This window comes from Carassius carassius, chromosome 3 (assembly GCF_963082965.1).
Source record: "Carassius carassius chromosome 3, fCarCar2.1, whole genome shotgun sequence".
Classification (NCBI taxonomy): Eukaryota; Metazoa; Chordata; class Actinopteri; order Cypriniformes; family Cyprinidae; genus Carassius; species Carassius carassius.
Genome location: NC_081757.1, coordinates 5,551,828 through 5,563,709, shown reverse-complemented (window position 1 = coordinate 5,563,709; position 11,882 = coordinate 5,551,828). Strand labels below are relative to the sequence as shown.

The following is an 11,882-nucleotide window of genomic DNA, read 5'->3' as shown; positions in this document are numbered from 1 at the left end:
GGTCAAGGTTTTACACTGGTACCGACCTCAATTCTGGTCATGAATTTCTGTTGTTGCATAACAGTGGTGCAGAATCCTCCAGCTGTGGTCAAAGAGTGAAAGCAGAAAGGAAGAAAAACATACACTTCAGTTATGTTCACAGCCAACTGCTGTGTTAAAAAAGTTTCCACAAAACACCTTTCAGAATTACAGTATTATTTGATATAGATACAACATCTTCTGCTGAAAAGCAACAAACAAACATATCCAATATCACTATAATATATGCCATCCACATGCTTAAATCAACATAAATATTTGAGTGAGTTAATATATTCATTTATGTCAATAAATATTTTGTACATTTTTAATTTGCATTCTGCTGTAAATGTGGCAGTCTGCTAGAAAACTTTAAATCTGCTTTAACTATGACTGTGAACATGCCATTAAGATGAACATTATGGTGAATCAGCCAATAGGATTATGTACATTTTCTTTTGTACAGGGAGGTACAGTATAAAAAGGCGAGTCTCTGTGTGTCTTTCTCTTTTGGGCTGTGTTGAGAAGGAAGATAAATCTGTAACAGACTCTGCGTGAAAACCAACCTTGATCTTAAATTAAGTTTGTAAGTACAGATTTAAAATAGAGCCTGTTTTTTTCTTCTGTTTTGTAAAATCAGCTTTAAAAAGCAACATTTTTAACACATATGCACGAATGATATGTAGTCCTGTATTAAAACATTTGTTTAAAAGGATATTTCTAATCCACTCAATGTAAATCTGCTGTCAGGTAACTTTAAAATTAGTAAAATCTAAAATAAGCTGTTTTACTCAAATAAATAAAGTAAATAAAATAAAAAAAAATCTTTTTTTTACTATTGTTATTTTTTTTCTAGATGAGTCACCCTAGATGTTCTGAATCAACCCATTTAGAATCTTCAAAAAATGATTAATCATTTTTTCATCCTTTTGCTTTACCTTTTAAAATGTAAGTATTTATATGCCTGTACTGCATAATTAAGCAATTCAACAGCAAGCAATACTAACCATTTTATCATCCATGACATTGTAGGCAGCTCAGAAAATGTAGATGCAGCTGCTCAGAATCATCTGAAGATTGTTCAAGCTGGAGACAAAGTTACCTTCACCTGTTTTTATCCAAAAGAGTTAAGAACCACTGTTGTTTGGGTCAAACAAAAAGCTGGAGAGAAACCCCTTTCAATTGCTTCATCATATCAAGCTTTAGCTGTCGTGTTTGAAAATGGCTTTGACAAACATAATCGCTTTTCTGTAGCAAAAGATGATAGCAGTTTTAATCTGAGCATTACCAATGCAAAAGAATCAGACACTGCAACATACTATTGTGCTAAATTTATATATCAGTTCATATTTGAGGAAGCTACTGATCTCATTGTTAAAGGTAAGCAGAATGTTCATTTACATTTTACTATGGCACATGTATTGTAGCATATTGTGTCTGGTCAAATTGCCATCATGTCGTTGTGGTTTATTTTCTTGTCAGACAGAGAACTGAACATGCAGTCTGAACATAAGACACCTATCACAGATCCAGTGCATCCAGAAGACTCTGCAGTGGCGCTGCAGTGCACTGTCCTCACTCAGAGCTGTGCAGGAGAACACAATGTCTACTGGTTCAGACGTGAATCTGGAGAATCTCCTCCAGGAATTATATTCACTCAGGAGCGCAGGAACGCTCAATGTGAGAGGAGATCTGATGTGAACTCTACTGCACACAAATGTATCTACAGCCTGCCCAAGAGGAATCTCAGTCTCTCTGATGCTGGGATTTACTACTGCGCTGTGGCCGCATGTGGAGAGATACTGTTTGGAGATGCAAGAAAACCGGACATGCCAGGTGCCCATTTAAGTTATAAAAAAATCCTGTCTGCTCAAAGATTTGTTGCTATTTTTTTAATAACTTTCATTTTTAATTAAGGTTTTCAGGAACCTTGGAGTATAATTGCCCTGATTTTAGGAACTTTAAACTGTTTATCAGTGATTGTGATCATATTTCTGTGCACACAGCTGTACACGCAGCTACAAAAAGGTAGGAATTACTGCATAAAATTTCTTTAATGTGTAAGAAAACCCACATCTTTCAGAGTTACGTGCACTTATTCTTATTGTTTTTCAAGATAAGACTCAGAATATTCAGATTGGTCATTTAATGGTAAGCAATTTAATATTTCAAGTGCTTTTAAACCATATATTGCTTATGTTGTCTTTATAGGCAATATATCTGACTGAATGTATCATAATTGCTGTTTTAGGATGAAGAAAGAGAAGCACTGAATTATGCTGCTTTGAGCTTTCAACAGAAGTCCAGCGCCAGAAGACCCAGAGAAAAGCATACAAGATAATTGAATATTTGCACATGAGAAATCTATGCATTTTACTAGAAATAAATTCTCTGTTGTTTACAAAAAGTGCTTTAATTGATAATGATTACTCAAGTGCTATTAGATTACTACAGTGGTAAAATTATGTTTTTAATACTTAAAAATTTCACATTCAAAAGCATTTTACTTGCTGTTTCTATTACCTAATTATAAAAATTTACTACAAATTTCTGAGAGATAAATTGTTTCTGAAAAAAAAAAAAGTTAAATTATTCTATCAAATAAACTGAACTGTCATTTTATATGACCTTCATGGAACCCTGTTTGTTGGATTCCTGTATCAACACAGCATATCAGTGTACATATATGTATGTATGTATGTATGTATATATATATATATATGTGTGTGTGTGTGTGTGTGTGTGTGTGTGTGTGTGTGTGTGTGTGTGTGTGTGTGTGTGTGTGTGTGTGTGTGTGTGTGTGTGTGTACATATATTTAGATTTATTGATTTGTATGAAAATGTATTAGGCTGAGAAGAGGTGGAGAAGTTGAAATCCCTGTCCGTGGTACTGAAATTTGATAATCGGGACCATTTTGGCATTATTTAATATGGTATTTAGATAACAATGTACCACTTCTAACACATACTTATGATGTTTACTCATGACAACAACATGAATTCATTAATAAGTCAAAATACAGTATACTTCTCATGTGTCTAGAATGTAGCATAAGCAATATTTTCACAGGAACATTAAACAATGTTTGAGATACATATTTATTGACCTATAGGTCGATAGCCTTGTGGTCAATGAATCAAAAACAAAACACATAATTAACTTTTTTGTAATGATTACAATAAATAAACTAAACTTTTGCAGTGATGAATTCAATTTACACTAACTGACAGCAATATATTTAGTTTCATGCTATTTATGCTAAGTGCAGATAGCGATATATTCTGTTTACACTATGTAAAAACAGCACTATGTAAAAATATTTTCTTTGCAAAAATATTAGTTAGATGCTATTTATACTACTTAGAAGATTTTTTTTTTTTTCAAAAATACATTTGTCACCTAAATGTTTGTTTCGCACTGTATTTTTGTTTTTACAATCGTGTAATTGTTGCATAATAGCTTACACAGTGCAAGCCTGATTTTGTGAGTTGCATATGAGGTTCACACACACTCTGTTTGCAGTGCATGTGTATGTAGTTCATGTGTTGTACAGAAGCAGCACGGACTGCGCTTTCACACAGGAGTCTGCCCCTGATCCATGGCTGTTTACCACAAATTATTATATTATTTCGATCCAAACATGGTTACTTAAAATGTTTTTTCAACACAGTACAGTAATAAAATCTTTCATCAATGGTTCAGTGTGTTTCACTTTTGCATTAACTTTTAGATTTATATATTACGTTTCTAATCAAAACATTTAAACTACTTTTCTAACATTATCACAAACATTCTACATTAAAACTTACTAACGATAGAAACCGTCAGCTCTATTGCCTTTCTTTTGCATTTAAATCTTTATTACTAGCAATCCTGCGTTTCACAAAGAACTCTAATGAAGAACTTTAAGAACTTTAAAATCATTGCCTTGTTTATCTAAAAGTGCTCTTTTCCTTTAAACCTAGCTAAAAAAAAAAACTTGCCTACGTGTTGGCTGTGAAACACAGTAGACTTTAATTATATTCATTAATTGTGTAATTACTATAATTTTGCGTCAATGCATGCTTATATTTACCGCAAACAATGCGCTGTTACTTTAATTCAGCGCGTGCTTTGCAGCGCGTCTCCCTTGTGCTGACGCACCGCTCCTTAAACGCACTGCCAGACCGCAACCGTGTGTGCAGTGTGAACACCTTAATACATTAACATGAGCGCGGAAAAAATGCACCACATGCGCCTTGCAAATGTTGTAATGTGTAAAGTCCTGCAAGTGTGCATGAACGCACGGTCTTCAGAAAAGCGCGTGAGCATTGAATGGTTTTAACACTGGCAAGAATTAAAAAGGGGAAATATATCAATTTATACTTTAGTGACGATGCGACATCTGCCTCGATAGTGAAAGTGACGATTCCTGTGTCGACTGTGCAGCATGCAGCTCGCTTATAGAGCAGACGCGATGTGACTTAAAGCCATTTGCATTTTGAGATAAAAAGAGGGCACGCGGTGATTAACTCTCGCTGTTTGGGAAATTCTGGCTCACAGAAACCTTTTCAAATTACTTTTTCAGTTATTTAATGAAGAAATATGAATTGAACCTGCATTATAATTATTTCACCCATTGCTGGACAGAGACTGATTCGGTGCTGCTGCATGTCATGCCAAACCTCTCACGGCAGACGCGTCATCAGCTTGAGATCAGTTTTATGAGATCGGCCTTTTTAGAGACCGCCGATCAGTCACCCCAAAGCGATTATCGGCAGATTGTGATCGGTAGCCGATCAAAAGGAGCACCCCTACTATGTCTATGTTTTTTGTCACCATGCATTAATCATCAAAATCCTTTACCAAAGCAAGGTAAAGTAATTACCATTTGAGCAAAGGTACATGTGTAATTTTTGATTCAGAGAGAGGTGTGAAACACATCAGTGGGTCAGTCCTGTGGTCGGAAAATGTTCAAACCACACTGTGCTCAATCATGCATGAAAAGGTACATGAACAGAAGAACAAAGGTGCACAAAACATCTGACCCAGAAAGTAAACATCTCAGTGTAGTGGATTATTTAATAGGCAAATTCATGCATGAAAAATAGTTACAGTGTTCCCTCTACATGTTTGAAAAATCTATCTATCTATCTATCTATCTATCTATCTATCTATCTATCTATCTATCTATCTATCTATCTATCTATCTATCTATCTATCTATCTATCTATCTATCTATCTATCTATCTATCTATCTATCTATCTATCTATCTATCTATCGTAATTTCTGTTGCAAATTCATAATGTTTTAGAATTACAATGTATTCAGTGCTGAAAATCATGTCAAAGGATAAATGTTTCTCTGCTGATGTTCACCAAAGCAGTTCTAATTCTGACTGAGCAGCTTCTTCCTGTCAGTCACTCTACAGGAAATTATGTACTTTGTCTTTTCTCTTCTGACTGGTGCTCTAGTTGGCGTCACGTGTTTTTCATTGGCTTATGCTGACTTTGTGGAGGAGTCTATGTTTTGTGCTATTAATAGCTTAAAGCTCAGAGTGTATTCCACTGCATAACTAGGATTGTTTGGGCTCCAGTGCAAAAACACTTGGTGGGGTTTCCCCTCAGATTAATCAGAGAATGTGTATTATGTACAGTGTATTTTATGCTCACTGTCTCAACCAATGGGGACATAATCGGGGAAGAGGTCTGTGAACCCAAGAGCAATGGCGCTAAATCTGTGTTCCTGTGGCTCAGTGGTTGAGTATTGCATTAGCAGTGAAAAAGGTCCTGAGTTCAATTCCCAGGGAACACACAAACTGATTAAAATAAAATAAAAAATAGCCTGAAGGCACTGTAAGTTGCTTTGGATAAAAGCATCAGCTAAATGCATAAATGTGGATATCTTGGTGCACTGGTGCCAACCAGTTTGGAGTTTCTAATAGAGAAATATTTATATAAAAAAAGAAAAAATGGATTGTGACAAAAAGAAAATAGAAAGATGTAGTTGTTTGTATATATCAAGCTCTATCTGTTGATGTTGGTCATGCGATTAAAAAATTATAATAATGAAATACTAGTGTGTCTTATTTTTCTTAACAGAGTTGAGATGCAAGGACATCAAGACAGCAAAGAAAAATCATGTATATATGCACCACAATATAACTGTGCTATTTCCTAAAACACTAAAAATGTCATTGAATTCTAAGTAGTATATCTTAATCCATATTGGAAACTGACTCAAACAAACAAGGGCGCCCTCTAGTGGAGTTAGAAAAACACTAACCAGAGGAATTAAATGTATTTTGTCTGAATTTTCAAATAGTATACTTTATATTATTATTTCAACAAGACATAGCTGTGAATTGCTTAGAGTCTGGAACAAAATATGTTATAGGTAAATATCCTTAGACTTCCAAATGTTCATACTATTCACCCTATCGGCCCTAAAAATTATTGAAAATTATTAATTTCACACAGATATATCACACATGTAGGATGAATGGTATGCACATTGGGGCACACTCTTTAGTTCCTCTGCTTTCTTCTATTGTCAACATGGGTTAAATCACAATTCACATGTACACCCCTGTCTTCTCTTAAATAAATCTGGAATTGGAACCAGCAAAAATAAATAAATAAATAAACAAACTCACACTAACAAGAATGAGTAAAAGTAAAGGTGCTGATATATTAAGACATTTAATGGATAAATATTTTTGTTTGCAGGATTATATATTTTAGGTTATCATTTTCTCGTAATTATTATTTGTTTTGAATTATTATTATTATTATTATTATTATTATTATTATTATTTATATTTTTAGACCAACTGCAAGCAATAACATTTTTTATTTATTTTTTCTGCCAAAGGGAAGCAATGTTCAGTGGTTGGCCATTTGAAAGTTGTTTCTGTGGTTTCAATTCAAAGTGTGGTGCAAACAGACAGAGGCTAATCTTGTGGGCAGGAAGCCATGTTGTGCATGTGTCACACATACAGGTGCATGGAAAGTGAAATATGCAAAAACCTTTGTACATCGGAATAATGAACAGCTTGATATGTTCATGAATTTAATTCCTCTCTTTCGAATCTCTTGAAAGTAAACGTGTGTGTGTGTGTGTGTGTGTGTGTGTGTGTGTCTGTGTGTGTTTGTGTGTGTGTGAGAGAGAGAGAGAGAGAGAGAGAATTGATTGATTGACTCCTAGAATTCATAAAAAATATTTATTTCTATTTTATTTAATAATATATGTACATGCATGTATTTATTTATTTATTATTTTATAAAAACACATATCTGTCTAGATTCAATGTTAACACTATACTTTGGAAATACACTGTAATACAATCCAAATATAAAAAATAATTTTTTAGGTCATGTCGTATGGCAGTGTTAAATTATTGATTATATTTTCTGCCTGTCACCACATGATACGTTTTTACAAAATATAATGTTGAATGTTTCATTATCTTCAAAGCTGCTTTTCAACGATTTGCATTGTTAAAAGCACTATAGAAATAAACTTGAATTGAATTGAATTGAATCTCTGTCCTTGGTGCTGAATTATAGATCTGTGCCTCATAAACTTCTAATTTAATGACTTTAAGGCCTAAAGAAAAGCACAAAGCACTGGTTCTCATGGTTAATTAATTAATTTATGAAATGTATGAGGACAAGAGAGACGTATTTATAATAATCATTTAATTATTATTAATAATAATTCATAAACATGCATCATGTGCACTTCTACTAAACCCTTCTGAATATAATTTCAATATTTAAAGGTTGGGGGGGGGGGTCTAATCCTATTTCAAGCATGTTGAGTTATTTACAGTGTTAAGTAAAGTAAAAAAATAAAATAATAATAATATAATAATATTTGGATGTAGAATGCAGTATTTCGGTTCTAAATGCACTCCCTCCAGGTTTGTACAAGTTTCAGAAAGTTATTTTCAAGCATGGCTCTTCATGACGTCTTAAAAGGTGGAAATCCTTTTATGGGCACTTCTGTAAGAGCGCGCCCGCGCACACATTGACCAAAGCGAGAGCAAGAATGTCTCCAAAGAAGTGTGTTTTTGGATGTAAGGGAAAGATAACCTTGTTCGGCTTCCCAAAGAACCCAGCGTTACGTGAACAGTGGATGCAGTTTGTTTTGCAAGTGTGCTTGTTGATGAACATTTTATAAACAAGGTCCAGTTGACACTGGATTTGCACATCACTTGATTTACAGCGCTATCGTTGACTTGATTGCAAATTATTGCACAGACACTATTTAAACTGAACTGAGATGACATCACTGAATTCAATGATGAACTGCCTTTAACTGTCATTTTGCATTACTGACAAACTGTTTTCCTAATTAATGTTGTTCAGTTGCTTTGACGCAATGTATTTTGTTTAAAGTGCTATATAAATAAAGGTGACTTAACTTGACTAGATACTGACAGCTGGAGTGATCCCAGCTATAAAAGATCATGAAAGTCATGATTCTGAAAATTCTTATGATACAAACCAAATAATCAAGCCCTGGCTGCATATGTATGTAAAGATGTAAACTTTATGTATACCTGTAGTTTTAATTATAGGCAGTTTATCAGATGTCAGCTGTGTATAGTACATAACCCCCTTTTTTTCTTTTTTTGGTAATGAAAGGATAGCTGGGTTTTAACCTGTGGTCTGATGCATCAAGAGGTGTGAAAATACAAACAAGTCTCAGTGCAAACTATAAAGTGACATACTCACTAACACTAAGATCTGACCCATCTGACAATTTTATAATGCAACTAACTTTATAATGCTAAAATTAGCTGTCATGATATTTAGTTACAATGTAACTTTGGTCTGTGATTTTCAATAAATCTGCTTTAAAGCAATACAGGATGTATCAGGAAACAGTGGTTAACTTGTAAATACAAATAGCAAAACAAATAACTTTTAAGATTCAAATTAGAATTGTCTTTTTAAGTTTATTTTACATTTGGATATTGACTTGTCAAAGAAACAAAAGTGCAACATTGAAAACTTCATGACATAAACTGATTGGCTGCTATCACACAAGTTGTTTCAGCTCAATGCAAACCCAAGTGACCAATCAGCTCTTAAAGGACTGAATAAATAAGACAGAAGTGTATATGCATCTTATTTGACTGAAGTCGAGATTGAAGGAGACATGGTATGGACAGTTTACTAATCTCTATTAGTTGGTGTGAAAATATATATACATATATATATATATATATATATATATATATATATATATATATATATATATATATATATATATATATATATATTTATTTATTTTTTGGGGAGGCGGAGATGCTGTTATTTACTTATTTATTTATTTATTTATTTTTCAGGGGAATTTTGGAAGACTGCTGATCATAAGATATTTAATTTTTTGGTTCTTAGTGATAGGTAAATGCACTATTTTATACTTTTATACTTTACAACAATCTATCACTACATAACACTAAATGTACCTTTTAAATTTTGCAGTCTGCTCCTCTGATTTGGATGTTGTTCAGGAGAATAATGTAAAAATAGTTCGAGCTGGAGAGGATGTGAACTTTACTTGCACATTTTCAAATGTTCTGCAAGTGACAAAAGCATGGTTTAAACAGACGGCTGATGGAAAATCCTTACAAATTGTCTCTTTATATTTATATCAACCACCCAGTTGGAATAAGGACTTTGAGAAAACAAATCGTTTTTATGTTATTAAAGAAAATGATCATTTCAATCTGACCATTTTAAATGTAAATCCTTCAGACACAGCAACGTACTTCTGTGTAGTCTCGGCATATAACATCATCAGAATGGGTGCAGGATCCAGATTACTTGTCAGAGGTAAGTTTTCTTGCTTGATAATGAAGCTTTGATTGGTTTGTTGTGTCTGATTTTTCTTGTACTTACTATTTGTCTCTGATGTCCCTTTTTTAGATGCAGCCATGGGTAGAAACACAACTCTTCAACAGTCTTTGATAGACACGCTTCATCCAGGGGATTCTGTGAGTTTGCAGTGCAGCATCTTCACTGAGAGTTGTGCAGAAGAACACAATGTCTACTGGTTCAGACAAAGCTCAGGAGAATCTCAGGGAGTGCTTTACACAAAAGGAGAGAGAAATGGTCAGTGTGAGAACAGCACTGAGTCTCAAACACAGAGCTGTGTCTACAGTCTCTTCAAGAGAAATGTCAGTCAATCTGATGCTGGAATTTATTACTGTGCTGTGGCCGCATGTGGAGACATACTGTTTGGAAAAGGAACCAAACTAAATGTTACAGGTAACATGAAGGTTAAATAAAATACTGGTTTTAATACTGGTTTTAAAATGCTGAGATGTTGGTTTTGATGTTATCTAAGAAATTATTTTTTTTAATTATTTACTAAATTTTAGAAGTAAGGTTTTTGGAAAAATACTTGATGTTTTCACTCAGGAGAAACATTTTGTTCAAATATTAGGATAAATAATACCACTGAACTGATCTACTATATAAGCTCTCTGAACAATGTCTTGAATTTTTGGTAATTTCAGAGAGTGTTGATGTGAATGCAGCCCTGCTTGTTTTAAACATCCTATTTTTGACTTTAACTGTTTTTCTGGCCATAAAACTATGTCAGGATCCAAAGAAAGGTAAGGTTTAATTTTGGCACACAATAATAGAATTATATTTTATATAAAATGCAATAATTGACACTACAAATATATTATATTTGATTGCTTTTTAATGACTTTTTTATTCATCCATAATCAACAAATCTCTAGAGTGTCAAGTAAGTGCTTACATTTATGATTGTGATTTCAAATTATTTAAATCATGTAATTACTGTCAGGTTTATTAATGCAAGTGATTATGCTGATTTGTCTTCTTAAGACTCAACTTTACATTATATGCGACATTTTAGTATCTGATCTTTGTTTCCTTTACATCATTATTGTAGGGTGAAGACATTCTGAGTTATGTGGCACACAGTTCTTTCATGGCAAACGAAACCAAAGTAAAGATTAGTGAAGAACACTCTCTTGTGACATACAGCATGTATACTAAAAACAGTCTATAATAGCTAAAGGCTATTAAAAACAGCAGTTTTTAGCTCATGGCTAAATGCTGCATAAGTTTAATGGGTAAAACATTCTTACATTTTCAGTACTGCTTTGTAACAGTGTACAATATACAAACCAGATTTTCAGTTTTTTCTTTTAAATGTAATATGTAATTTTATTTTTAACATGTTATCTGAGTTTCACATATAGTTGGCAGCATGTACACATGGCCATCTAAATACAACAGAAATCCAACTACAGATGTGTGCTCTGTTTATTTACTTTACAGTATATTAGGTTTTTGACTCTTGATTGTATATCAAATCTGATGATTTATCTCAAAGTACATGGCACAAATTCCTTTTCATAATGTAGGATGTGTAATTTAAAAAGTATTTTTGCATAAGTGGTATTATATGTGAAATTATGCATGGTCTGTTATATCAGTACATACGTGTTTGTAATCTTCCACCCTAAAAATGTAACAATGTATGAGTGGCTTTCGCGCCCTTCTTGCCACTTCCCGCCGAAACGAGTGTGGCCCAACCTATAAAAGGAGCTCGAAAAGGCTGACTCACCTGATTTATTTAATCGCCGAAGCGAACCAGAGTGAATCGTACGCACGGCAGAGAACGCAGTACTCGTTCGCTCTTCTAGAGAGAACCGAGGTTACGTTTAGTAACCGAGTACGTTCTCTTTCGAGAGCTACGGGAACCCAATGTAAAACGCCGTGCGCGCAGGGATCACACCAATAAACCTGAAGCAACGCCCAGGATTTACAGTGCACAGTCACCTGAGGGACTCACAGAGAGTCCAGGACAGAAAAGGGGGAAAGCCCT

At 33.9% G+C, this 11,882-nt stretch overlaps 2 protein-coding genes across 3 annotated transcripts; both read left to right on the top strand.

The window, feature by feature from the left end:
- Positions 1 to 537: 537 nt before the first annotated feature.
- nitr2b (novel immune-type receptor 2b) lies at positions 538 to 2,593 on the top strand. 2 transcript variants are annotated; one of them, XM_059526448.1, is made up of 8 exons: positions 538 to 604; positions 732 to 768; positions 875 to 966; positions 1,051 to 1,398; positions 1,501 to 1,854; positions 1,936 to 2,046; positions 2,135 to 2,169; positions 2,270 to 2,593. In XM_059526448.1, exons 3-8 carry the CDS (start codon positions 924 to 926, stop codon positions 2,357 to 2,359), a joined length of 981 nt encoding a protein of 326 aa, XP_059382431.1. In that variant the 5' UTR covers positions 538 to 604; positions 732 to 768; positions 875 to 923; the 3' UTR covers positions 2,360 to 2,593. The 2 variants fall into 2 exon arrangements, with proteins under 2 accessions (XP_059382431.1, XP_059382439.1); XM_059526456.1 differs by lacking the exon at positions 732 to 768 and having other exon boundaries at positions 540 to 604.
- A 5,458-nt stretch (positions 2,594 to 8,051) lies between these two features.
- LOC132128648 (uncharacterized) lies at positions 8,052 to 11,507 on the top strand. The gene is made up of 5 exons (XM_059540185.1): positions 8,052 to 8,065; positions 9,363 to 9,415; positions 9,497 to 9,847; positions 9,941 to 10,282; positions 10,534 to 11,507. Exons 1-5 carry the CDS (start codon positions 8,052 to 8,054, stop codon positions 10,641 to 10,643), a joined length of 870 nt encoding a protein of 289 aa, XP_059396168.1. The 3' UTR covers positions 10,644 to 11,507.
- Positions 11,508 to 11,882: the final 375 nt, after the last annotated feature.